This window comes from Arvicola amphibius, chromosome 18, assembly GCF_903992535.2.
Source record: "Arvicola amphibius chromosome 18, mArvAmp1.2, whole genome shotgun sequence".
NCBI classification, from domain to species: Eukaryota; Metazoa; Chordata; class Mammalia; order Rodentia; family Cricetidae; genus Arvicola; species Arvicola amphibius.
The window spans coordinates 4,154,285-4,181,616 of record NC_052064.1 but is presented as its reverse complement, the minus strand read 5'-3'; the positions used below and the strand labels follow the sequence as shown (position 1 = coordinate 4,181,616).

General features: G+C 42.1%; 1 protein-coding gene and 1 pseudogene across 2 annotated transcripts in view; one reads left to right on the top strand and one right to left on the bottom strand.

The window, feature by feature from the left end:
* The window catches only part of Magi2 (membrane associated guanylate kinase, WW and PDZ domain containing 2), a 1,324,802-nt gene that overhangs the window by 540,698 nt on the left and 756,772 nt on the right, over positions 1 to 27,332 (bottom strand). For both annotated transcript variants that reach the window (XM_038315349.1, XM_038315350.1), the window contains exon 3: positions 22,869 to 22,988. In XM_038315349.1, the coding sequence (XP_038171277.1) occupies positions 22,869 to 22,988 (120 nt within the window). The remainder of the gene's footprint in view (positions 1 to 22,868; positions 22,989 to 27,332) is intronic.
* On the top strand, positions 24,545 to 26,100 carry LOC119804025 (annotated as a pseudogene).

Below are 27,332 nucleotides of genomic sequence, written 5' to 3'. Positions count from 1 at the left end.
GGGAGGCAGAGACAGACAGATCTCTGTGAGTTCAAGGTGTGGTAGCATACACCTTTAATCCCAGCACTTGGGAAGCAGAGGCAAGTGGATCTCTGAGAGTTCAAGGACAGCCTGGTCTATAGAGTTATTCCAGGACAAAGATATACAGAGAACTTGTCAAAAAATAAAAAAATAAAAGTAAAAATAAATGAAATAGAGGTTAAAATAAAGCCATACAAAGATGGAAAATACACAAAGAATCTTGATGCTGTATACTATCATGCTCTCTTTGGATTGTCTGAATGCTGAGGAAGGAGCAACAGCTGCTAAAAGATATTTGTTTATAAATGCTGCTAAACTATTCCAGAATAGATATTTTGAAAATACCTTGACTTTACAATTTGGATCTAAGGACATGATGCTTTGGAAAGGAGTTTCTTTTGTTTTTACAGAAAATGAAACCATGTGGATTGCTTCTATCCCAATATGGTATGATAGACCACGCCCTCCTGAAAGGTTGCTGTGAACATCTTCAAAAATTTACTTCACTCAACTGCCAACTGAGAGGAACCTAGCACACAGGTTACACCATGAAAGACCTAAATAACAGCGCCCCCATTCAGCAGGAAGCAGTTTGGAGAGAAATTACTGCGCCCATTTTCCCAAATATTGTTTATAAATGTTCTTTTACATTTAAAGGGGGATATGATATAGAGATAAATAATTTGCAATGGTATGGATTTTAAGGTCAATTTGTTATATGTATATGTATTTCTGATCTTGATTAAGGTATTGTAATTGTGTAGTTCATTTAAAAATGTAATGTATAATTAGGAAATATAGGTTGTTAATGGATAATCATTGATAATAGTTAAGCTTGTAGTCATGTTATTAGATTTTCTAGATATATAGAGATATATTTCAGTTAGATAGGCATACTTCATATCTTCCAAAGACTACAGAATATGGCATTTTAAATGTCTTAATAACTTAGGACTTTTCATGACAATGAGACACGTCAGCTCCTGGCAGCACCAATCTACTTCAAGAGGAAGATGGGCATCAAAAAGGATCCTTATGGAGTTTGATAGCCACTTGGGCAAGAAACTGCTCTTTCCTGGACTGTTGGCATAAACTGGACACAAAGAACCCACAGAAAGAGGACTGCTGAACTTGCCTAAAGGTGAGATGATCTTTCAGGGTTCCTCATACATGAAAGAGTCTGTGAGACATTGTGCAGGACACAGCAGATACTGACTGAACTGCCTTTGGAATTTCCTGCATCATGGAAATGTCTGCTGGAAACTATGGGCCTGAAGGCCAAAGATGGATGCCCCAACGGTACAGAGGAACTTTGGGTGACTGTCCAGGCAGCAAGATGTCTCTGTGATTTCTAGAGTTTTGGAAGTAGCTTACTTCTTGTTCACCTAGGTAATATTATATCCTTCTGGAGTCTTTGATGGAGTTGAAGAATAGATAGATAGTTATAGTTTTCCTTAGTTTTGATAAAAGATAAAGTAGATATAAATATTGTAACTGTAATTCTTGATAACTGTTTTGTTATATGTAATTTTACTATGTTAAAGTGAAAGCTTTTCTTTTTTGTTTAAACAGAAAATGGGGAAATGATGTGGGAGAGTCTTCTGTTTGAGTTGATTTCATTGGCTAATAAAGAAACTGCCTGGCCCATTTGATAGACCGCCCCTTAGGTGGGTGGAGTAGACAGAACAGGAAGAGGAAGTGAGGTAGAAGGATCAGTAAGATGCCACGCCTCTCCTAAGTTAGGCAGACTGCCGTGCCTCTCCTCAGAGAGAAGCCAGACGCAATGAAGCTCCAGCCCAAGATGGACGTATGCTAGAAACTAAACGGTAAGGCACCACTTCATGGTGCTACAGAGATTATTAGATATGGGTTAAAGCAAGAGATGTGAGAATTAGACAATAAGAGGCTAGAAATAATGGGCCAGGCAGTGTTTAAAAGAATACAATTTGTGTGTTATTATTTCGGGGCATAAGCTAGCCGGCGATCAGGAGCAGGGCGGCAGGAAGCTGGCCCGCAGCCCCTCACTACAGAAAAGAAGCACCTGTACCCACTGGAAAAACAGGTGAGTGACTGGTCTTCCAGATAAACTGCCCAAATCTTTAGGCCCTAAACCTCAAGGCACAACCTGTGTTCCTCTCCTTCCCATCTCAGCTCCAGCAAGGCAGTTGGGCCCTGCCTCCAATCCTGGTGGAACTCCACTGCTCTGGTGAAGACCCCAGCAGCCGGCCAGCAGGTGAGAGAACTGTAGGCAGGCAGCACTACCACGGCTGCCACCCTCTGGACTCTGTTCCCACAAGACCCACTCAGCCCAACCACGCCTACCTCAGCATCCTCCCTGCAGACAGCCCTCTCTGACAAAACATCAGCAGACCCTGTAGGCACAAGTGCCACCATGCCAATTGGAAGTACAGTAGCCTATTTACACAGAAACCCCCTGTACAGCGGTTGAAAGAAGAGATGGGTAAACACCAGTATAAGAATACATTCAACAACATTAAAGGGTAATAGGATACCATCAGAACCCAATGGTCTTACAATAGCAATGCCTGAACATCCCAGCACAGATGAAGCAGAAGAAAACGACTTTAAAAAGACCTTTATGAAGATGATAGAGGTCCTTAAAAATAAAAGGAAAAATTCCCTTGAAGTCAAGGAAAAGAAAAACAAGCAAAAATAAATAAATAAATAAAATGGAAGAAATCAATAAATCCCTTAAAGAAAGCCAAGAAAAGCTGGATGGTAGTGGCGCATGCCTTTAATCCCATCACTCAGGAGGCAGAGGCAGGTGGAACTCTGTGAGTTCAAGGCCAGCCTGGTCTAAAAGAGCCAGTTCCAGGACAGGGTCTAAAACTACAGTAAAGCCCTGTCTCGAAAAACAAAAACAAAAAGCCAAGAAAAAAACAATCAAACAGGTAAAGAAACAATTCAATACTTGAATGAACATAGATAAAAAAATAATACATCCAAACTAAGCTGATGATACAACTAATAAGGAATGCAAGAACTTGAATGCTGGAATATAAGGCTGATTGGCCTTGACGGAAAGGAGTCAGTCACAGGGATAACGAGCACTAGAAGATGATATGTCCTCATGACACAGTCTTTCTCTGTTGTCTAGGTTGATCTCCAATACATGATTTTCTTGCCTCAACCCTCTAAATGTTGAGACTACAAGCATGTGTCTCCTGTCTCAGAGTACGATCTTTTAAAGAGAAATATTTACATAAACATGGCACTGCATCACATGTAAATTTCCAATGGTGAGATGTTTTGAATGACTAGGCAGACAAGGCTCACTGGATGTCCACTAGTTATAACTAGCGGTAGTGAGATTCAAAACATTCAACAGTAAGACGAATCAAAAATAGTATACGCATAAAATTACAATGGAGCAGACTGCATGGCACAGAAGTCAAAGCACATTGAAGTCTGGAAATGAACAGAGCGTCTTGTGGTGGAAACTCTGGGATGATAACGTGAGAGCCAGGCACAAAGACATGAGCCAAGGACGTATGAGACCAAGGGGGATCTTTGAGGCAGCTGCAGTCCCCAAGGAGAAGATGCTCTGGGGACTGCCAGAGTGGGTAGGAACTGTGATTCTCTGGCCTCTGACAAGTGTTACAGAGAAGGTGTCAGACAGATGGGCACAGAGAAGCGAGGTTACTGGGGCAGAGTACAAGAAGGATTACTCTAGCATCGAGAAAGGCACGGACACTGCTGTGCTCTCTGTGATAAAGGCAGCATGAGTCTGTGTGGGGGACAGACTAGAGGAGATCACATAAGGAGCTGTCAGGAGCCTTAGCTGAAAGGCTCTGAAGATGGCTTGAATGGTGGAGGAATCAAGGATGCTCCTAGGATTCTGGTGTGGACCACTGTGCCAATGGCTACTATATTGAGACAGGAAAACAAAAAGGAAAGACGGGATTATTTTAGAGATGGTGTCCTCTATTTTGGTGAATTTCAGTTTCTGTATTTTAAGAAGCAAAGCAAGATAGAGGTGGTTGGATAAGGGTTATTCCCGGGGACGGCATCTAGGTTGGAGATGCGCACTTGGGAACACTTGACGAGTAAACTGAGGGCAGAAAAAAGGTTTAAGACCTGATGTGGACTTTGCGATGAGTATGCACAAGGGAGTCGGACCTAATGGATGTAAACAAGGCAAGGAAAGAAACAGGAAGAAAGAGAGAGGAAAAAGAGGGACAGGCAGGAGAACATAGGTGTCCCCAAGTCCTTTAGCTTTATCTCAAACAGTATAACTTGTAAGAACATGTTGACTGTTTACTATTGTATGCTAATCTTTGAGACATTTTCTAAATGCTCTTTGTAACCGTCTTCTAGAATTTTAACTGCTTTTTCAGCTGCGTTCCTTCTCACATACAGACCCATCTTTTTTTTTCTCGGCATGTGATGGCCCAGTTTTGACAAAGAATCCAGGTTCATAGTGTCTGAATTTTATGGCATCAATAAACTCTTAAAATATATCCAGAGTGACTGCCCTATAAAATTTCCCCTTGTCTTGCACTTCGCATGCCCTTGTATTGTGCTTAACACAACACTCTTGAATCTCTTCTGCGTTTCTGCCCTCTTAGTTACTTTTTAAAACTTATGTGGACTGTTGCTTCCATTAAATAAAGAGATTTTACGAGTTTTTAATTTAAACTTACTCTCCTTTCTCAATTCTTTTTACATATTCATAAATGCAGTACAAAATTTCTAAGACCTTACAAACCCCTGAATACTAATAGCGTTAACAAAAATAGCCCAAATCGCATTGCTTTTGGGTCACTATCCTTCAGGTACTTCCTCTGCTATGATACTGCAGGTGGGGCAGACTTTTCACATTTTCCAAGTACATTAGCCTTTTTTTCTGGTTCAGAAAAACACATCGATGTGTAAATATTATTAGAGGGTGGTCACACCTCCCACTCTGTATGTGTAAGAAATTCTGCTAACGTGGACTCTAAACTAGGGTGCAGTTATGACACGTCACCTCAGGCAAGCAAATACTCTTGCCACACGTTTTACATCCGGAAGACTGGACAAGAAAGGCAGGGAGGGCTTGGCATGTCACTGGAACTCAGTGCTGTGATCCACAGGCAGCAACTCAGCTCTGTAAGCCCAAAGTAGGCTCTTGTTTCTAGGATTGGCTGTGCGAGTGCCTGTCAGGGGTTAGATGCTTAACAACATTCTTCTGCTGTACAAACTTAGACGTGAAATGAACAAGAAAAAGCCAGACACTTTGTAAAAACAAACAAAACAAAAAATCCCATGTTCTTCATTGGGGGAGCTGTTTTAAACATAAATCAAAAGAAAATGTCCTTTTTACCCAATGACTATAGTATATATTTTAATGTTTGGATTTCTTTCTTTTTTTTTTTTTTTTTTTTTTTGGTTTTTCAAGACAGGGTTTTCCTGTAGTTTCTAGAGCCTGTCCTGGAACTAGCTCTTGTAGACCAGGCTGGCCTCGAACTCAGAGATCCGCCTGCCTCTGCCTCCCGAGTGCTGGGATTAAAGGCGTGCGCCACCACCGCCCGACTGTTTGGATTTCTTAAATTAATCTTTTGAAATATGGTTCTCTAGGTTTTTTTTGGGGGTTCTGTGATGTACAAAACACCAGTGAAGGACATTTCTGCTCAGATACTGAAAGGTGAGGTACCTTTGATACGATGTGCTAGGCCCTCATTGGCCCATATTCGTTTTAGTTGCTCATATACGTGTGGTGCATGGTTTCAGCAAAGTTCTGACCCGTAGTGCTGGCAACTCCCCACCTCCCGTGTATGCAGATCAGCACATGTGAGCCCTTGTGCTGGCTCAGCTCGATTCTCTTTAGCTCTTCATCATACAACAGAGCACAATAACTTTCACTGTTGGACAGAAGCTCCTATAGAGGATTTAAAACAACTATACATTAGCTTTTCTTGAATGCATTTCCTATGTGGACCATGGGACACATAACAATAGGTCAACGGTCTCAGGGAAGCAATTCCTTCTGTTCAGCCATCACAGGCCACTGAAAACTTCCCCATACGATCTGGTCTTACACTCAATACGGGCAGTGGTTTACTAGGATATATACTAGGGAGGTATACACTAAGGGTCTATCTTTTACAAGGCAAAGGGTACTCACTCGTCCTTTTCCCTCTTATTTTGGTGCCAGTAGAGTCAAACCACTTATTGTATCAGACCCGATCTCCTGTTATATACTTCTGCTCCAGCGCCATCTCGTTGGATGCTCGGCTTGCTTTGAGATGCAGTAACTTTGCCTCCCTGGATATTACACACAGACAGACAGACAAACAAACAACTGTGTGTGTGTGTGTGTGTGTATGTGTGGGTATGTGTGTGTGTGTGTGTGTATGTGTGTGTTTAAAGACTTTAATTTTAGAAGGGCTTGCAAAGACTAACTCAGCACATCTCTTCCCTTTCTCACGCTCCTAAAAATAGGACCAGGATAATTGTACACTCTGCAAAGGATTTGTTAACTACTGTTTCCATCATTGATTGTTGTTTGTACTTACTATCTTAATAAGTCTCTGTTGAACTTTCCATATTAATACATACCAATCTCTGGTATGCTTATATGGACTTATATAATACAAGGCTGTTTTCATTGGGGGTGAGGGTTAAAGGCCTATTACATACTTTATAATACGCAATGATTAATTTGTGTGGTGGTGTCTTTTTGAAAGCACAGTCATTAATTGTGTTGAACTTAGTGGCATCAACTGTTTCGGTACTTGCTACCACCCCTGATCTCTCACCCCTAGCTGGCGGGCCTTTGGAAGGTGGCACTATGGAGTGATTCCTGGGTGAGAGCAAGTGACTGCTGACATAGGATTTGGCTGGGTAGACGCGAGGGCTTTGCTGACACAATGATAATATGATTAGAACTTTAAAGGGCACCTAGTCCAGTCACTCTGAAGGGAGCACAGATCTAGACCATTTTGTGTTCACTTTGCTTTCTGACCCTACAGAACACAGGTTATAAGATGCTAGCAATTTGTGCTGGCAACACAGATTCACATGGCTTTATTTATTGCAGGGCTTTTAATACGGACTTTTTATGGATTGTCTCAGAAAGATGCAATAGACCGTGTTTTACATTTTCCAAACTTATTCAACCACTGACAGTATCCTCCCTCTAGGAGGGAAGAAGTTCATGCATCTTACGTTCTACTAGGCACATTTTAAGGAACACTGGTTTAAAATGATGGGAGATCAGAATCAGGAGGAAATCACAGATCCCAGACCACAACTAGAGGAGCAGAGACTGAACGGCAAGCATCTAACCATGAAAGGAAAAGAAGGGCAAAGGGAGACATTAGCTGCCAATCTTAAAAGGAACCGCTTCCTTTCATCTTGGACTTTGCATCTGCGAATGCTGGAGACAATCACAACTTTGCCAACTTACTCCTTGAGAGACGGCCTTCAAGTCACTAAGCATTTTGGAGTTTCAGGTTTATCCTCTATGAAAATCTTTGACACAATACTGTCATTGAAAAAGCATGGTGAAAATTGGAGAAGGTATATGTCAAGTAGCGTTCAGGATTGCTTTTGATGCTTTGATGGTATAATTAATATCAGTCTGCCTTTTAGAGCAACACTGCCAAAAGAGCTCTCATTGAGACCTTAGCAACTACTTAGCGCGGTGTTCTGTGTGTTATTTCAGCAGCCATGGCTACTGGAAATCATTTCCTTGTTTCGGGTCACAACATCTTCATTGCTTATCCTTGTTACACCCCTCAGGTCAGTCAGAATCTATCTCATGCTATCTTGTCCCATTTATCATTTGCTTAAATGCAGGCCATATAATATTTGTACAATTGTGGCAAGCTGGTTGTCTGGGTAGCCACTCTATGACTGGATACGAAGCCTGCTCCATAGGAGAGATTTCATACCTGGTACTGCAAACCTGGTTAAAAAAAACAAAAACAAAAACAAAACATCCATGCCTGAGCTCACAGGCCCTAAAGAAGACCTAGTATTTTTTTTAAAGATAAATAACAATGTTATCAAACTGCCTCTTAATATTTATAACTCTAGGTTTGCACTGCTTCCCCGCCCCCCCATCAACTTTGGACACAGAAGAGTGGTTTGACGATGAGACCCTTTGCTGGTCTCTTACCTGCTTACTCTACAAATTATCAGCACTAACTAGACTCAAGGGTTTTTTAATAGCAATAAAGAAGAAGAGGACATAACATTGGCAGGGAGGTGGAGTCGGGGACCATACAAAGAAGTGGAAGGATGTACTGGTATATGAATATGATTAAACTGTATCATATGAATATAAGTAGCTGTGAGTACTCAGCTGTGGATGAATCATGTATGTAAACCTCCTCCCATTCAAAGTTTAGGGAACATCACGGAAGGGGCGGAGGAGATGATGTCACAGCTGAAGGAAGGGGAGGGCGGTGAAACGCCGACTTCTAGAAAGAGCGTGCGTGTCGTGCTTGTCAGCTCCCAGCAGCTGCAGCGACCTGCAAAACGCTGGCACAAAGCTGATGAGTCAAAATTGCAGACTCCTGGGTCCCCAGCATCTGCACCCTTTGCTGGAGGAGCTCTTGTCAGTTGGTAGCTGCAGAGAATGTCACTTTCCTTTAGGGATTGCTCATGCCCCAGTGGGTGCCCCCATTCTCATTCCCCGCATATATTGGCAGCATTTGGATAATTGGATTCATGGGTTATTAATAACAATAATATGAAGGGGCCGTTAAGTTGCCTGGGAAATGGTGTGGAAGACAAGAATGGGAGGTACCGGTGGACAGGTATGTCAAAATAGATTACATAAACACATGAGATTTACAAAGAATAAGTAAAAACATTATTAGAAACAGGACATAGATCCTGAGGAGGTCACTAACTGTAGCACCACGCTTACCATATGTCTAATACGAGCATTTGAACTCATAACTCCTACACAATTCAACAGGCATCTGTAGCTTCCTCTAAGCTCTCTGCCAATGCCTTGATTCATCAAAGCACCACAGCCTTGTTCAGTCTCTGTGTTCGACATTTAGGGTATCTTAATAGCTTTTAAAAATGGTTGTTGCAAATTCTGACAGTATTGTGGTGGGCACTAGAATAGCTTAACTGACGTCAAACAGAACAGGAACTCCTCAGTCTCCTCCATTAGACAATTGCCTTCCTCCGAGCCAGGAGTCTGGTTTTATGACAGTCCTTCAAGTGCCAGCAGCTCATAGGCTTGGAGGGAACCAAGAGAACAAAAAGGGTAGGAAATAACAGTTGTGAAGACTGAGTCCGTGCTTTCTTAAGCAAGGACTGGCACCACCCACCGTCTCTCGGGGAGTCTACCTGCCCAATTGCCCCCAAATGTCTCCTCTTCGTAATCTCCACTTCAGCCTCTTGCCCTCTCACTAAGTGTTTTCGTGGTCACAGTTAACATATTGCTGCTCTGACAGAGTCTTGACAAATATTCTGGTATTTTGAGGCAGTCATGACTCATTCATTCACTGATAGAAATGCTTGTACTCTCCTAAATTATTTATATGCTAATCACTTTTTTCCTGAAAAAAGACATTGGGATGCATTTTTCCTTAATACATTTATATCTAATTAAAGTAAAACATAAAATGTGAAGTAACTGAGTAAGAAACTATAGTAAGGAATATAAAGAATACATTCAATTATTAATAGTTCTTGAGTCCAATAATATAAAAACTTGGATGATGTGGGATGTCCTTCTGTATGATGCAAATATGTGTTGCTTTTATTGGCTAATGAATAAAGATTCTCTGGCCAATGGCAGGGCAGAATATAGCTGGGCAGGAAAGTCAAATCGAATACAGGGAGAAAGAAGGTGGAGTTAAGGAGTTGCCAGAAGCTGCTGAAGAGTCTAGTTGTGAGGTAATTATATATAGTGGACAGAATCACACAAGGCTCTCCATTCTTAGAAGAAAGCAAAGGATAGCGCAAACAAAAAACAGCAACAACAAAAAAGAATCATGATGCCAATGAACCTTTGATAGACACAAAACATTAGAAAGTTCTGTAGAAAGAGAAGATCCTAAATGTTGAAAGTAAAATTCAAAGAGGTCTAATTGTTTTTAAAGAATAAAAGGAGTATTGAATTGATGGGGTTGCAGGGTTGATGCTAAACTTAAGAGCGCCTGATGCTTTCCTGGTGGACACACATAGCAGCCAGATCGGGCAGCTTTCACCACTTTGCAACAGTGTTTCCAAGGTGCAGCACACTTGTGGCCTTGTGCTCTCTCTCTCTCTCTCTCTCTCTCTCTCTCTCTCTCTCTCTCTCTCTCTCTCTCTCTCTCTCTCTCTCTCTCTCTCTCTCCTTCTCGCTCTCCCTCTGAAATTTTAAAATGTATACTGCAATCAAGTTTACTGTGAAGGCAGGCTCATGATGCTGAATGAAGTATTTCTGGATAAAAGCTTCTCTGACTTGCAGAGCATGTTTTCTTTCTAAGGTGAGTGCATGAATCATGCTGCACATGGGAATCTTTTACGGAACTGTGCCAAGATCACTAGATAGTGTTTATTTTCCAGTCCCAGAGAGAGGCACTGAGGAAAGTAACCCGCCTCTCTCATTCCCATGAACCCCAGGTGAGAGCGGACATCCCAGAGAGAAAATGAAAATCAAGAAACTATGTGATGAGACTGAAAACAGAATGAGTTAGTGTGTGAATTTTTCCCTTTATCAATATATTACCTTTTTTAACACTTCGGTAATGTGGCGGTAGTTTTATGGATTTACTTTAAATCTAGCACGTTTACCAGTTGTTTTTCAGATATCCCAAGCAGAATTTGTGACTAAAAATATGACAGCTGTCAGCGGGATGAAAGAACATGCAGTCTTCAGTTCATTATAATTGGCGACCAGTAATTTTCCTTAAATATATTTGTATATGCATAGAACATTGGTTCTCAACCTGTGGGTCATGACTCCTCTGCAGGGTCAAATGACCTTTTCACAAGGGTGACCTAAGACGACCTGCCTGCCGGATATTTATGTAATGATTCATAATAGTAGCAACATTACAGTTATAAAATATCAACAGAAATAATTTTATGGTTGGGGGGTCACCACAACATGAGGAATTGTATTAAAGGGTTGCAGCCTCAGGAAAGTTGAGAATCACTGGCTTAGAATGTTAAGAACATAAAGGAACACTGTGTTTATTTGTACTTATAAACTAATTGCTTGCTTAATTTAATAAAATAGTTATTTGAATATCAGGTTGAATATATAACATAACTTGCTTCCAGACAGAAGACAGTTAAGATAATTTGTATGCAGAAAAGCTTCCCGTTAGCCCGGTCCTTCCAATGGACAGAGTCATGTATTTGGGTGGTGATTTCTGCTCCTACTCTTCAGAAGTTCGAGCTTGTACATGTTAATCTTTGAGCAAAACTGTTCTGTAGCACTGTAGACACTGGCCTTTCTCCATCTGCTCCATCCTTCTATGGACAGCTGACAATCGTGTGGAAGAATCGGCAGATGGGCTGTGCTCTGCTGCATTCTCCTATTGCTTTCTGGAAGGTGGAGGTGTGACCCCAGTCAACAGCAGCCCTGGATGACACACATTTTGCCTTACTTTTACAGATTTTGTGTTTTCATCCTTTTTCCAATTGTCAGACAGAAGTTTGCATGCACCCTAGATCACGGAACACCCTTCCCCCACACATATACCAATGCACAGACTCTCACAGACCGAAGTGTGCATGCACCCTAGGTCACGGAACACCCTTCCCTCACACATATACCAAAGCACAGACTCTCATCTAGAGCTGAAGCCCTCAAGAAACTGAGATGGAATGTGGGAGAAATGTGGAGGGGACTTAAGCAGTCTACTCCATGAATACCATTTGTCCAGAAGGACGATGCCCCGGAAGACAGGAGTGGCCAGCAACTGCCCTGTTGCAATTCAACACATTTCACCCTCGGCAGATACATTTGCTCATCCATGAAAGCCAGGCATCTGTATGGGAAATTCTTTCCACTACAAATTTTACTGAGATGGTTGGTGTCATTTATAGAGAGCAGAGCAGAAACAGGAAGTGTTGAATCCCCTTGGCAGCGATCCTGAGGGGCCTGGGAGAGAAACTTGTTGACTCTGAACCAGCACAGTATAAACTGACCCAGTCCCAGAACACAGTGCCCAGAGGCAGGCTGTTCTAGTCCAGTGCACCTTGTTGCTGTGGCATCCATGGAGAGGACACGCAGGCGCAGAAAACAGAGGAGGAAAACCCACTACGATATCCAAGCTCAAGTATTGTTTTCCGTTTTCCAAACACTCTTAGGCTCATATCACGCTAAGCATCGTTAATACTGTTCCAAGAATCCTCCATTACTGAGTCCACAATGTATCTGGGTTACCGTCACTTCAAATTTAAATGTGTATTATCCAGGCTTGTTCTTTCTCCCACTAACTGCTGCATCAAAGGGATCAACCTTTCCGATGAGATTTTAAGGCACTCTTTGTAAAGGAGAAGAGGGCGCCTAATGCAGTAGTAGAATTTGTTTTAGCAACAATTGAACATCAGATAAAATCTTATTCTTTTTAACCATTTTCCCGGCAATGGTGAATACAACACTTCACACACAGATCATGAAAAGCAGCCACAAGTGTGAGTAAATTCTAAACACATGTGTACACAAGTAATAAAAATTTGGTATTTCTTTGTTTTAGAATGAGGTTATGACTTATCTATTTTCCTTTATGCCCCTTTCTTCTTCTCCCTCCTTTTTTTGTCTCATTACTTCTATTTTCCATCTCTCCATTTTCGCTCTGATGCTAAAAGGCAATGAATTCTTTGAAAAACTTATTGGAAAAAAAAACAGAGATGAGTAAAGATATATGGTATTCCAATCCAGAGAGAAGTGGTGAATGGTGGGGGTGGGGTGGGGATGGGAGGTGGGGATGGGAGGTGAGGACGCAGTGGTAAGGTTAGCGTGATGAGGTTGAGGGTGGTTGTATTTTCTGTCTAAGTCTATCAAGTGGTTTGGAATGCTATGAATTGGTGTAGGGAAAACCAGACGACAATGAACGGCCATAGGAAGATAAGAACTAAATTTCAGATACAGCGTTTCACTTGTACAATATCAAGAGAGAAATATGAACAACACATGTAGTAGGAGCTGCTGGCAGGGCTGCTTTTCATCCCGCCTGGCTCTTGGCCGCTTGGCTAGCTTATGCCCTGAAATAACAGCACACAAATTGTATTCATTTAAACACTGCTTGGCCCATTAGCTCTAGCCCCTCACATCTTGGTTAACCCATTTCTAATAATCTGTGTAGCACCACGAGGTGGTGGCTTACCGGGAAGTTTCTAACCCACATCCATCTTGGGCCAGAGCTTCATCATGTCTGTCTCAGAGAGGAGAGGCATGGTGATTGCTTGAGGCATCTGACTAACTTCCCTCTTTCCCAGCATTCTGTTCTGTCTACTCCACCTATCTAAATCCTGCCCTATCAAAAAGCCAAGGCAGTTTCTTTATTAACCAATGAGAGTCCTCCATCAAACACACCAAAATGGGAATCATTGGTGATGCTGACGTGCTAGGAAATAAATATGTTCTATTGCTTTAATCTAGGCCAAAGTCTATAAGTTACAAGACAGAATCAAGGCAGGAATTCATTTACAGAATCTATATATCCCGAGTCGTTCTTAGTACTAGCGATCATTCAGACATGGAAATTACTAGTGATCCAAAAAAAAAAAAAAACTATCTGACTTCTTGAAATTTATATTATACTTAAGAATACTGGCAACAAGTATACCAATGTATATAGAATATATAAATATATCCATTAAAAGAAAATAAGTCACAGGAAGAAAAGAGAAAGTGACAGCAGGTGCACTTTTAGACAATTCGGGAATGTCATGGGCTTGTGTTTTGGGTTGGTGTCTTAAAATGAAAGAAGAAGTCTATGAGCTGGCAGGGGAATGGTGCAGGAAACTGAAAGGCAGGTTAAAGATTCTAACGGGGGGGCAGAAACGTGCTTGCCATAGTCACAAACAGGAAGAAAGCTCTGCCGCTAAGGAAGAGGGACACAGGCTAAGCCAAGCTTCCCATCTGTAATAGCCAGCCACTGGTGGAAACTGTGCTTCCCACTGACTCCAGACAACTCACGCCTGCAGCGAGAACGAACAATTCTCTTTCGTGGAAACAGAGTTATCTTCACTTGTATGTATTTATGCTTAGCTGTACCTTCTTAACTGATGTGTTCTGTATGTGTGTTCTCAAGGGACAGGCAGCTGTGTGTCTGCTGACGTACTGCCGGGAGTTAGATCTGGCTTCTCCGCCAGATCAGCAAGTGCTCTTCCGTACAGACATAATTTGTTGATTTAATTGAGCTTATTTTTATCTGGTTGCTATATAATATATTGTAATCTATAAGTAACTACAACCATAAACTAAACCTATGACATACTTATTATAAATGCTCTTATTTATTTTTGTCTACTTATGGAACCAATTTAGAGGACTTGAAAACAGTGATCCAGTCAGCGAAGGCGAATCGATTCTGTTTGTGAACCCAGACGACAGAGCAGTTATAAACGGGCTATTATTAGGTGAATAACAGGCAGGTTCCGCATATCCCATGCTATATCAGTGGGGGCAGTGAGCTGCCAAAATTGCCAGAACATTCAAAACTTCAGCAAGGAAAAGCTTTCATACATTGTGAAACTTCTAAAACAACATCTTTTCAATTCAGGCAGCAGCGGAGTCTCAAATTTTTAAAATAACATCATTCTCTGTCTGTCTGTCTGTCTGTCTGTCTGTCTGTCTGTCTGTTTTGCAGAATAACCAACTGAGGCATCGAAGTTTCAGAGTGTGGTTTTGTGCCCAGTCTGGATAAAAGTCTTATTTAACAAAATAGTTTGTAAAAACTACTCAATCTATTATAACTTGGCTGGATATTGAGGTTAATGGTCTCTTCAAATAATGCCTTCGCTTAGGCAATGAAAACCAGTAGGCTGACTTTCCCCTCATTTTAGAAGCTATTTGCCTCCCTGAAAGAGAGCAACCAATCTAGTTTTCTTTGAGATCAGGACTACAGAAGAGATAAAGGAAGAAAGTCTTGGAAGCTTTTTTTCCCCTAGATCTATAATTCAGCTGTCAGCATTTCTTTTGCAGAGCTGTAGTCATCTTGACACGGTCAAATGCCTGAGTGTTGGGATACGCCTCTGAGAAGTGTGGCACACCACACTGACAATGACTACATGAAGCCTTGGCTTTGGGGCGTATCTGTGTCAAATCCAAGAGACAGTGAGAGACACTGAATAGGTCACTCTGGAGAAACTGTCTTCAATTTGACCAAGGCTCTTGGGAAATACTTCCTGAAGAAGTCAGACCTTGAGAAAACATTACACACACACACACACACACACACACACACACACACACTCTCTCTCTCTCTCTCTCTCTCTCTCTCCATATATATATATATATACACACATATATATACATATATATATATATATTTATGTGTGTGTTGTGGTGTGTATAAAAACATATATATACAGCTGTAAATATATAAAATAAAATTATGGCATATTCAACTTACTATGAGAATTTTTTTTTTATAATTTTGTCCACTTAAGGAAATAATTTAGAGGCCTTGAAAACAGCAATCCAGTCAGCAGAGGCAAAGGCATTCTGTTTGTCAACACAGTGGAGAGAAATGAATTTTAAAACTCATATACTTTTGTTAATTCAACATGGCAACATTTTTTCCATGTCATTCTCAAATTGTTCCAAAAGTGAGAAGGGGGTATATGTGAGAGTTAAAATCTGCCATGGTTGAAAATATAACCTTTAAGGAAATTAACTAAACTGTGAATATCATGGTTTCTAAACGCTAGATTTCTACTGATGTTGTTTTTCATCGTGAGACAATTAAAGAGGTGAGTTCCTTGGTGAACCGTCTTGGGACTATTAACCAAGTGTCCCCCAAGGACTGTGTCTGTTCATTTTTGCTACAGCTGAATGGAAGCCAGAAAGACTAGCAGTATGCTGACTGGCTCAGGTGGCCGTTTTGGTGACATAAAAAGACTAATTTCATTTCCCTCAATTTTAATAGTTCAGTTAAATATAAAGTTTACATGATCGTAATGAATCAGTCAATTATTTCTTGAGTCATTATTTTTAGTTAATTTTAATGGGACAAGTGATTAGAAATTCACATTGCATATTTTGAGAACTCGGGGCTTACAGTGCCAGAAAAAAAGGAGAATTTTGTTATATTTTATTTTTCCACACAGCACATTTAGCTTTATTATTTAGGAGAAAAGCAGCATGCAAAAAATTATGGTATCTCTTTCAAAACCATTGAAGACAATTCAACCATTTCACCCCTTCCCAAAGCAAACAACAACAGCAACAACAATAAACAATCTAAACAAATACCTGGCATTGCAAGGTCACAAATGAAGACAAAGAGCTCACTAAGTATTTTATCCCTACTACTCAAAATAAGGGAGCATTGTGGATCGATGTCCCGTGTTCCTTAAAGGCGTGTTCAAATTTCTGAGCTATAATCATTCATAAAAGTATGTTGTCCAAAAATGAAAAATTAAAAAAAAAAACTAACCCCGTAAGAACAGCTAGTCCATTTTGTCAGCAAGCTCCACAATTCTACTCCTATGATTAAGGTTATTACTATATTGTGAAATTTTTCTCTTGTAACAGGTCACAAGAGAAAGAGGAAACATAAAATTTAGCTTCATTTTGGTCTCCTGGAATGACAAAATCCTCAGCAGCAATTTGAGCATTAAGAAGGAATTATTGCTTACATTTCTGCAAACTGAAATTTTTCCGGACAGAGGAAATGGCTTTCCTCCATTATCTATGGCTTTCATAATGATTTTCTTGGACTACCTCTATCCCAGCGCTATTTGAATTGGGATTAGAGACTCAGGATTTCAAGAGCAACTCCAAGGTCAAGGTAAAAATAAAATTTAGATTTTGATTTAACACAGCAGTATAAAATCTATTTGTATAAAGTTTATTAATTTGTCTATCATTGTACTTTGATCGTATTCCTAAAAACATTCTATTTAATACTTACATTTTTATAGGATTCAGAAAGTATAACTCTTATCAGTGTAAATATGTGAGAATTTTGAAATCCAGAGTTTAATCATTAAATTACTTGAGAAATTATTTATGTTGTTATTAATAATAAACTGAAATTATTCTATAGGTTAATTTCACTATAGGTGAAACTATAGTGTGAAGGTGGAGGTAGACATTGCATTTGTAGTTGATTTGGGCCAATACTCCAGTAATATAGTGTAATCTATCTGATCCCCTTAACAATTCAGATAGTGGATTGGTTAATTTTCTATTCCATTAATAAAATATCACGACCAAAAGCAACTTAAGAAAGAAAGGGTTCATGTTAGCTTTCTGAGGGGAAAGATTCCTTATGTAGGGAAGACATAGCATATATATGACAGGAGAAGAAACAGGAAGCTTGCTGATGGCATCTCCTTCCACATACAGGAAGGAGGGGGGAAAGGGGAGGGAGAGGAGTTATGGGAGGGGAGAGAGGGATACAGAGAGAGCACCTCGAAGTCCACTTGCCAGGGTTGTACTTCCTCCAACAAGGCTCTACCTATTAAAGGTTCCGAAACTGCCCAGTGTGACCAATGGGGGGAGCAAGTGTTCAACTATATGAACCTATGGGTGACGTTGCTATTTGAAACCTCTACAGGTAGTTTAGCAAATGGGCTAATGCCCATTTAAAATACACATTTAATTTTCTGATCAGTAATCTCATCTATAGATTTAAAATTGCTTTGCTGTGCTTGAAAGTGAAAAAAGAAAAAATATAATAGTGGATAATACAAGGTAAAGATAGTTCTGGAAAGGACGAGATGAGCTGAGGGTATACATGAAAGGAATTCAGTCTAGGCGAAGCTCAGGAGAGAAATGGCTTGCTGGGATGACATTCAGCACACCAGCTTGGGGGGGGGGGTAACTGATATGACCAACGAGTGAGACTGACTGTAGAATCGCAGACAAGAGGAAGAAGAGGAAGGAGCGAGAGTCGCTGTTTGGAGTTCTGGGCAGCTCAGCACATTACCGAAGGCTGGGCTTCTTTTCATGAATGGATGAGACTAGAAAGTGTATTGAGTGAGGCAATGTGGGACGAGAAAAACAGGCACCTTGTGATTTCTTTCATGTGTAGATCATAGCTCCAAATCTTTAGATGGGAGTGTAGAACCTGGAGTAACCAGGAAAGTAAGAGGAAACTGTGGTGAGAGAGAGAGACTAGGATTTCTGCTTTGAGCAGTAAGACACAGGTACCATAAAGAAGAAAAATAGGGAAGCTTACCTGGGAAAGGAGGGAGAGAAATATAAAGAAAGAGGTAGGGAGGAGGGGCCAACCATACTAAGATGCTTGGAAAATCCATTAGGAAATATTACCACATATCATGTACGTTTTAGTAAACATTATCATCCCAGAAGGGTGTTTCCTCAAGAACTATTGGCCAGCTAACAACAACAACAAAAAAAAAAACCCACTATAGAAATGAAAGAAAAACCTCCCTTCAGATTATTGGCTGGGGACTCCAAAAGTTCCCAAAAGAATATAGGTTATTGCTGTAGCCTTTGGTTATCTCCTCAAAACAGAGCCTTTTAGAGTACCATTAGAGTATTAAACTACTCAATAAATTACACCTATTTGTAAGTGAATTTGCTTACAATAAGGTGATTGGCTTTCATCTGAAGTGTTCTGTGGCTTGTGTCTCACAGGAAGCCGACAGCTTCAGTCCTTATGGATTTCCTAGCGTCCTTCATGATATGACAAGGCTCCCGGCTGGGCTTTCTTTAGGTAACCACTACTGTACTATTAACAAGTTATTGGCACATCAAATCACATTAATGATGAACCTGACTGAAAATGAACAGTAAGAAGCATGCTACCCAAGCCTTGGAAAAGGTCCCTTCACTAGCATTCCCCAGCCACTGCCACTCAAGTCTCGAAGGTCGTTCACCTGCAGGGCCAGGCAGCAGGTGTTCTGTGGTGAACCGAAATGAAGCATTCAGGGAGGCATGGCTAGAACAATACTGAAGGCTTTAAAAATCAATCCCAATTCTGCCAGGGCATGTGGCTTAGCTGAGGATGACCGCGACACGCTGAGACCTTCCTTTTTGTCTTCATCTGGTAGCAGAGCTGTTCTTTGGAGAAGGATGCCTGATCGAGTTCTCCAGGGGCAGAAATATAATTTAGGAGAGTCTTTTTGGTGTCAGATCAATAAAATAACAGAAAAATTCCCCTTTGGTTATACCTGTCCACCAGGATTAAATTAGAATTAACAATGAAATAAAAGTGTCTCTATGAAAATTGCTTAAATGACTCCATCTTTTTTTTTTCTCACACTTGTTTTAAAGGTGGGCATTTCCGGTTATAAGATCAAGTGGCAGGAGTAAAGAAACCCATGAACAATAGAAATGGCTTTTCTCAATTATGAGTAGCTAAACCAGTCATTACGGAGAGTATCTCTTTGATCTTTGCTAATAAAAAAGGAAAGCAGCTCCTATTGTTTAGGACAAGGAATGCAGCATATTGCACAAGCTAATGGAAGAACCCATTCTTCTTCCAGCTCGTGAGTGGGCAGGCTGTAGAGACTTGCAGATCGCATTTGGGAAACACTTTTCATTGCTAAGGATCCCACATAGTTAAGAGGAAGTCCACGACCTTAATGCTGAGAACAACTCTGCATTTTCTCTGGAGTATGCAAAGAACGCTGAAGATGGCTTTTCCAGTCTGACCAAGGAAGGGCTCTACGGAACCCATGAGACAGGAGAGAGCACAGCAAGGTGTAAGGGGAACAAAAGCCCAGATGCTGTAAAGGAGATGGATCTCGAGAAATGGGGCTTTTAGGAAAGAAACCTTGAAACTGTAGGAAAGGCAGCTTTTGCAAGAGTTTAAACTAGAAAAGCTCTGAGGTCTTTCATGACTAGTTGAATAATGCAAGGGATTCCCTATACACTCCGAGAGAGAGCGCCAACAGCTGAGGGCATCCCCTGTACACTCTGAACCCCAACAGTCAAAAGGGCATCCCCATATTTTTTGGTAAGGACCTAGGAGTAGGAGCTCTAGGTTAGACCAGTACCTTTATTGGCAAGAATCTGTGAGTAGAGGATCCAGGTTAGACCAATACCAAAGGAATGCAACTGAAGGTAAATTTTACTGTCTCCTTAGCTGGGATTATAAAACAAACTAAAAAATCCCAAGGTTTGAGAATGTTCTCCACGTTTCTAACCAGCTATCTATGTTATCTAGCAAATGAATGAAAATAATGAAATTTATGTTCTGGCGATGCTGAAGCATGCACAGGCAGTCTGTATATAGCAGTTCTGTTGAACTTGTCCATACTGGGTTTCATAGTCTAAGTGGATGACAATGACTGACCAGGTCTCTTCCTCAAAAGGGCACCAGATCTCATTATATGGTTTTGAGCCACCATGTGGTTGCTGGGAATTGAACTCAGAACCTTTGGAAGAGCAGGCAGTGCTCTTAACAGCTGAGCCATCTCTCCAGCCAAAGAGATGCGCATTTATTTATCCAGGTGCACAGGGGTGTGGACACCTGTGACAAAGTCCTCTATGGGAACCTGGCTTACATTCAGCAATCAGTTCTGCATACACTGGAGTCCCTGCCGTGGTTAACAAATGGTGCCAAACCTTCAAACTATTCCCAGTTCTGAAAAGACATCTAAAAAGCATCAGGACAACCACCCTTCCACAAAATTTCGTTATGTTGGATCAGATTCTATTCCCCTCTAGATTTATTTGGGACCTAAAGCCTAATCTAAAGTAGATTTTAAATTATTGATGTAAAATTTCACACCATCTATCCTATCAATAAATACGGAGATTTAACATGAGCATACGGACTTCTAAAACCTTCTCTTCTTCCTGGCTCACAGACTTGTTACATTGACAAGAAGTTGTATCGTTCATCACAGTCTTGGAAGGATCTTGTATGATCCTGGTTCTTCACTATACAAATATGATATGTAAATAAAGTTATTAAATGTAGTACCTTATTGTTAGAATGCATAAAAAATAATTAATGCTCTTATCACACAGCCCAAAGGAAAGTATTCTATATAATCCACTGTTCGCTTCCTCTGATTTATTTGATCCAATTATTTTCTGATTTATAGAGAGAGAGCACTTTATATTAGTGACTTGAAGCAACTTTCTATTATTAAATTTTCTTTATTTAAAATGCTTTAAATCAATCTTTATTATCTGTTTATTATGATTAATGCATTGAATCTAGATATTCTTAGCTAGTTCCTATATGTGTAGCGAAAGTAAAGGTCTCTGTTGTCATTTAGGCAACATTTTCAACCTAAATTGTTTTAAGAATACTAAATAATAGAAAAGATTTTAATGCCAAGAATAACCTCATAATACCAAGGCTTCTGTTTTCTCTATTTGTTAATTTTTTTTTTACTTATTTTACATCCTGAATGCAGTTTTCTCTCCCCCCTCTCCTTCTGCTCCTTCCCCTGGCTTCCCCCTGCCCCCCTTCACTCCTCTTCTGTCTCCCCTCAGAAAGGGGCAGGCCTCCCATGGGCTTCAACAAAGCCTTGCACATCAAGTTGAGGCAGGACCCAGTTCCTTTCCCTGCTTTGAGGTTGGGCAAGGTAACCCAGCATGGGGAGTAGGTTCCCAAAAGCCAGCTCAAGCACCAGGGACAGGTCCTGACCCCACTGTGAAGCGTCCTATAAGCAGACCAGCCTAACAAAACTGTCACACACAGGCAGAGGACCTATGCTGCTCCTATGTAGGCTCCCTAGCTATCAGAGTCCAACTCGACTGTCTCTGTGGGTTCCTTTGACATAACCTTGGCCCCCCAACCCCAATCCTACCATCCCTCCTACCACTCTTTAACGTGGAGCTCAGCCCAGTCCTGACTCTGGATCTCCACATCTGTTTCCACCAGTCACTGGGTGAAGGTTCTCTGAACCGTATCTCCAAGTCAGCAAAGGAGGAAGTGTTCTGCCACTGATGATGATTGGGGAACTCAGCTGTAGGATGGGCTAAGCAGTCATGCATGCATTACGAGTTTTGTGATTATTATTATTGAGCAACATGAGCTGAGGCACAGTAAAACAGGTTTCCTCTCCAGCCTGGATAATAATACACTTTTAGCAATGAAGAATGAAATAGATTTTTGTTTTTGTTAGTTTAAAATATGAATACAAATATGACCATATTGTCATACTATTTACTTCTGTTTTTTTCAAAGGTATCATTACCTTTTTGTAAATAAAAAAACCATTAAGTTTCAGCAATACGACTTATGTTAAAGGTTTGGAATGGAGGCACATTCTGGCTCAAGTTTTCGTGTCCTTTGCAGTGAGACTTCTTTGTAGAATTCTGTTTGCCTTTTAGCCTTTGTTCAGATTTGACCCAAGCACACAAAGAGAATTGTGTCTGCAGTAGAATTCAGAATTCGCCTACAGATCATATTTTTGTATCTCGTGATTTTGCATGGAAAGTAAGTGAGGACCTGGGAAATACAGCCATTTGAGAAAGCAAAATAAATAGTGACAGACTGGAACCTCTTTTGGATGCCACCAAAGTGCTCTTCCTCTGGAGGACGGCAGTGAGCCTCAGGAGGCAGTCCCAGAGTTTTGCCACTGAGGTGACAGACGCACATTTCTCTCAGCAACTTAGGAGTGGAAATAGTCCAGATATATCTTAGCAAGTTTCCAATATTATTTGATTAAAGCCCTTCGACCCAAACGACCAGTGTATTTGTGACCTGTTGTCCCGATGCCCGCCAGTCACGTCACACAATAAGCTCCGAATTTTAGCAAGACCCTGTGCTTACCTTCATAGGTCCCACTTTCGAGGAGAGCACCGCTTTTCTCCAGTTCCATAAAATCCTCGACGGTTATGAAAATGTAATCCACTCCAGGGACCTCCCCCTCCTTATGTGGCCTTGTGGTGCCTGGGGAAGAATGAAAACAAAAGAGACCATCTAAGCCTCGTGTTGCTGAACTTTAGAAACACCACCGTGCTTTTGAACACTCAATAACACTTGTTTGTCCATCCTGTGGGGTTGGCGGTTTGCATGTGGCCTTCTGTTTGTTTGGCAATAGCAAAAAAGCGGGGGGTGGGGGTGGGGAGGAGATTAAAGTAAATGGACAAAGCTTATTTTTTCATTAATCTTCCATGGAGTTCATTGCCACGGAATGCGGCTGAATAGATTTTATTCAGTGAAAAGTGCAGGCTGTTGCGCCCTTTTTGAAGAGATGGGTTGAAGTGTGGGCAGGGAGTATTCGCGCTCAGGAATTTATACGCTTAGCTCCATTTACAGACTTCTGTTGTTCTTCGGGTTGCTGTCTTTTGACATACGAATAAAACAGGAACGAGAAATTTAAGCAAATGTAATTTTATCCTTGTGCTTGTCTGTGTGCTTCCTTCGTGGGGTGGATGCTTCATAGAGTGTTCTAATTTTGTACCAAAAGAAGACATATTTGCATATTAAATCTAAAGGGTCACAGAATAAGTACAAGTACTTTAAGTTTAATACTAATTGGAACTGACTGATAATTAATAATTATAATGCTTATTATATATAATGCTTATTATATATGCTGCGTTAATAATTATAATGGTTGCAATATGACATATAAGGTAATGGACATTCTTTTCAAGATTTTACTGTATGTCCTGCGTTTCTTATTTTATGTCTTTCTCTACGTCTACCAGGTGGGAGGTAACAGCTTCTCCAGCGTCCAGGCTGGACAGCGCTCTTGCTCCCTCTGTCTCTAACAGAGGGAGTGGAGCTTCAGAGGGCCAAGTTCCCTAAGACCACCAGATGCTCTCTGGAGAAGACATAATGTTCTAGGCTCGTTGCCCTGGTAATAATGGGGAGTGAGGAAGGGCAATAGCGCAAGCATAAGCAAGCACACACAAACTCACAACATATTAGCAAAATTGTCCAAAACAACCTGTCAGTGGACCAAAAGCCCAGTAACCAATGATGTGCGCTCCTAGCCATTCACAACACGACAGCAGCGATCGCCAGTTTCCAAAGGACCAACCAGCCAAAAATGTTCCTGCGGCAGCTTAATTTCCTTAACCGCATGAAAATCCCGACCATTTTATAATAAAGAGCTTCTGCATTGGAATCTCTCAGAGTCTTTGTCATTGCCTTTAAATCTTACCTTCTCCCCCCTCCCCAACCCCCAGAAATGGGGATCAAGCCTGCAGCCACTGGCACCCAACATGGATGGACCTTTTCCTTTTGCTTGCTTTTTGGGTCCTCCTTATCCTCTTTTGGGCATTTTCTTCCTTGCTTGCTGCCCCTCCTCACAGGCTCCTCTTGGGGCCCATCATGAATGGTGCCCCTTTCTTGGAGGATGGGGCCTTCCCCTCTCCGCCAGCGCTGCCACCACCCCATTCTCTTTAGTTGGCAAAAGTTCTGTGAGTCCCATGCAAAGGCCACCGCCCTGGATCCTGCCCACCGTTTCAGCCTTTACCTGGCCTCCCACCCACAATATGCAGAGCCTGGAGCAGAAGCTGCCTTTTCTGGCTGTGCTATTTCTGCAGCGCTTCGAAGCTGAAGTGGGTCGCTCAGTCAGAGATTCTGTACGGAGCATCCTGCAGTGACCAGGGACCGTTGACAGGTCCCCCTGGACACTACGTCAGACCCTCCAATCCTAGGTGGAAACAGCAACTCTAACTCCTCTGGTGGTGCTGGCACAGTCGGTATGGGATTGGCTGCTGATGGCGCACCCCCTGGGGAGAGATGGACTCACCACTTTGGGAGGCTGAGAATGAGTCGTGGAGGGGAAGCCTTGAAAAACTGAGCAAGAACGGTACAGAGAGAAGAGCGGCCTCAGTTTTATGGGGGCTGAAGAAGCTGCCCCTAACCCAGCAGAAGCTGGTGGTGGAGGAGGGCAGCGAAGCCTCGGTGGCTCCGAAGTGAAGCAGCAGGAGGAGGAAGTCCCTTGGAGTTCTTTGTACTACCCAAGGGATCCCGGTCTCTACTCTGCATTTCTGTTCTGCTATCACTGATGTCTGTCTGCCCAGCCATGGCCCTAGAGATGCCTGACAGGGAGAACACGTTTGTGGTTAAGGTAGAAGGCCCTTCAAGAGTACATTCTGGAGACAACTGACGCACTTCATGTGAAGAATTGGGTGTCTGACATCCAGGAGTGCCTAAGCCAAGAACTCTACAGTGCTATCAGCCTTTGTCCCATGACCTTTCCCCTGATCCTTGGGATCTCCTTCCTCACAAAGCATAGCATAGAGAGCCTAGAGTTGCCCTGCCTGAATAATTCAGAGAGTCTGCCCAGCCAGGATCTGCTGCTGAGACCCAGTGAGAGTATTGACCGCCGGTTGCAGGGGGCTTATGGGAGCCATTCTGACTAGCGGTCAGCATCCTTCTCCCCTAGTTCTGCCTCCATTGCCGTCTCCCACTTTGACTCAATGGAACTGCTTCCTCCCAAATTCCCCCCTCTTATTCCCATTGAGGAGGTACCACCAGCAGAGACAGTTCATCCTCCTCAATCCCCTCCCCTCCCCTGGATACTCCAGAAGCAGCCACAGGGTGATTCCTATTCCAGGGGCAGTCAGAAGGCTCGGGGGAGGGGGAGATCAGCCCCTCTCAGGAGATCCTTGGTTCCATGGCATCCTCTCTTGACTCAAGGCTGCGCAGTTAGTGCTAGCAGGAGGCACTGGCTCCCATGGTGTTTTCCTGGTTCATATTGAGACAAGCTGTGGTGAGTATGTCCTCACTTTCAGCTTCCGGGGCAAGGTCCAGCACCTGCATTTGTCACTGAATGAGGAGGGTCAGTGCTGAGTTCTACATCTGTGGCTCCAGTCCATTTTCAATACGCTTGAGCACTTCCGGGTGCATCCCATCCCTCTGGAGTCTGGAGGCTCCAGTGATTTTTTTTTTTTTTTTTTTTTTTTTTTTTGTCAGCTCTGTGCCCTCCCAGCGGCAGCAGGGCCGTGAGCAGGCTGGGAGCCATGCAGAGGTGTGTGAGGGTGACTTATGCTACCCTGATTCTCCTTATTTTGAGCAAGTGCTCAGACAATGGGCCATGTAGCTTCAAACCCATTACGACTGGTACTCCATGTTGAAGGCCGTTCTTGACCCTTTAGTTTTCCTCCAGTGGTGCTGAGCCTAAGATGATGCAGCAGAGACCCAAGCCCGTATGATCGAAAAATTTGGACTTAATGTCATCTTCAAAATGCTTACTGGCCATGGACCATACACTGATCCTGTCTCTCAATCCGTGACTAGCCCACATGCCTACTTCCAAACAGTGTCCGACCTAGCCTTCAAGGCCCTCAAACTTTGTAGGCCCCAGGACAGAGTAGACTATGTCCACAATCTTGTCCAGCAGGCTGTGGAACCAGTCCTTGAATTTTTGACCTATGTCACCAAATGCTGTTGAAAAGCATGTCCCATCTGGCCCTACCAAGGATAAGCAGCTAACCTGGGAGGGGCTCACCACCGTCACCTGTAATGTCATTGTACCTGCTAGAAATGAGAATATTCATAAATGGGTCTTGGCTGCCCATGATATTGACACACAGAACGGGCCCATTTCTGCTCTTGTGGCTTCCATCAATGCCTCAGTCGATGTCAAACTTGACAAGGATGATAATTTGCCCCACCAGACTTTACTTGCTGGGGATGTGGACAGTCTGGCCAATTACAAAGTGATTGTACCAGGGCTCATCCATAGACCTAATGCCCTAAAAATGCCAAAAGGGCTATCATTGGACATGAAATTATAGAAACTTCCACTAGGTCCTAATATGATTTATAGACTGGAGATGGCTTCATCTCCTGGTCCATGAAGGTACGTGGTTTGCCTTGATTTGCAATGGTTAAGGTGAACTGATTCTCATCCACTAGGAAGATTTCTTTGATTTCAGAAGCATAGTAGGTGCCATTTAAAAAAACGGATTGCCCCAGTACTTTTGTTCTCTCTGCTGAGGTTGCTTGAACAACAGTGGAATCAACCGTAGTAGAAATTTTGGTGTCTTTGTGAGCTGTCTGGCTTGAGAGTGGAACACCGTTAGGTCCTCTTCCAGAGCCAAGGTGGCAGCAGGGAGTTTCTGTTGCTCGTGCTCTATGTGCTTGGCCAGCTTCCCGGGACAGTCTATGAAAATAAGCCGTTCCCCACTTCAGACCAGTCAGCAGGGGCTCATGGTACTTGGTGTACTCTCTGGAGTTACAGTTATAGAGTTAGACTGCAGAGACATTGTTGCAAGCAAAGCCAGGAAAAAACAATAAACCACGTAGAGAGGAAGTCTGTATTAAAACAAT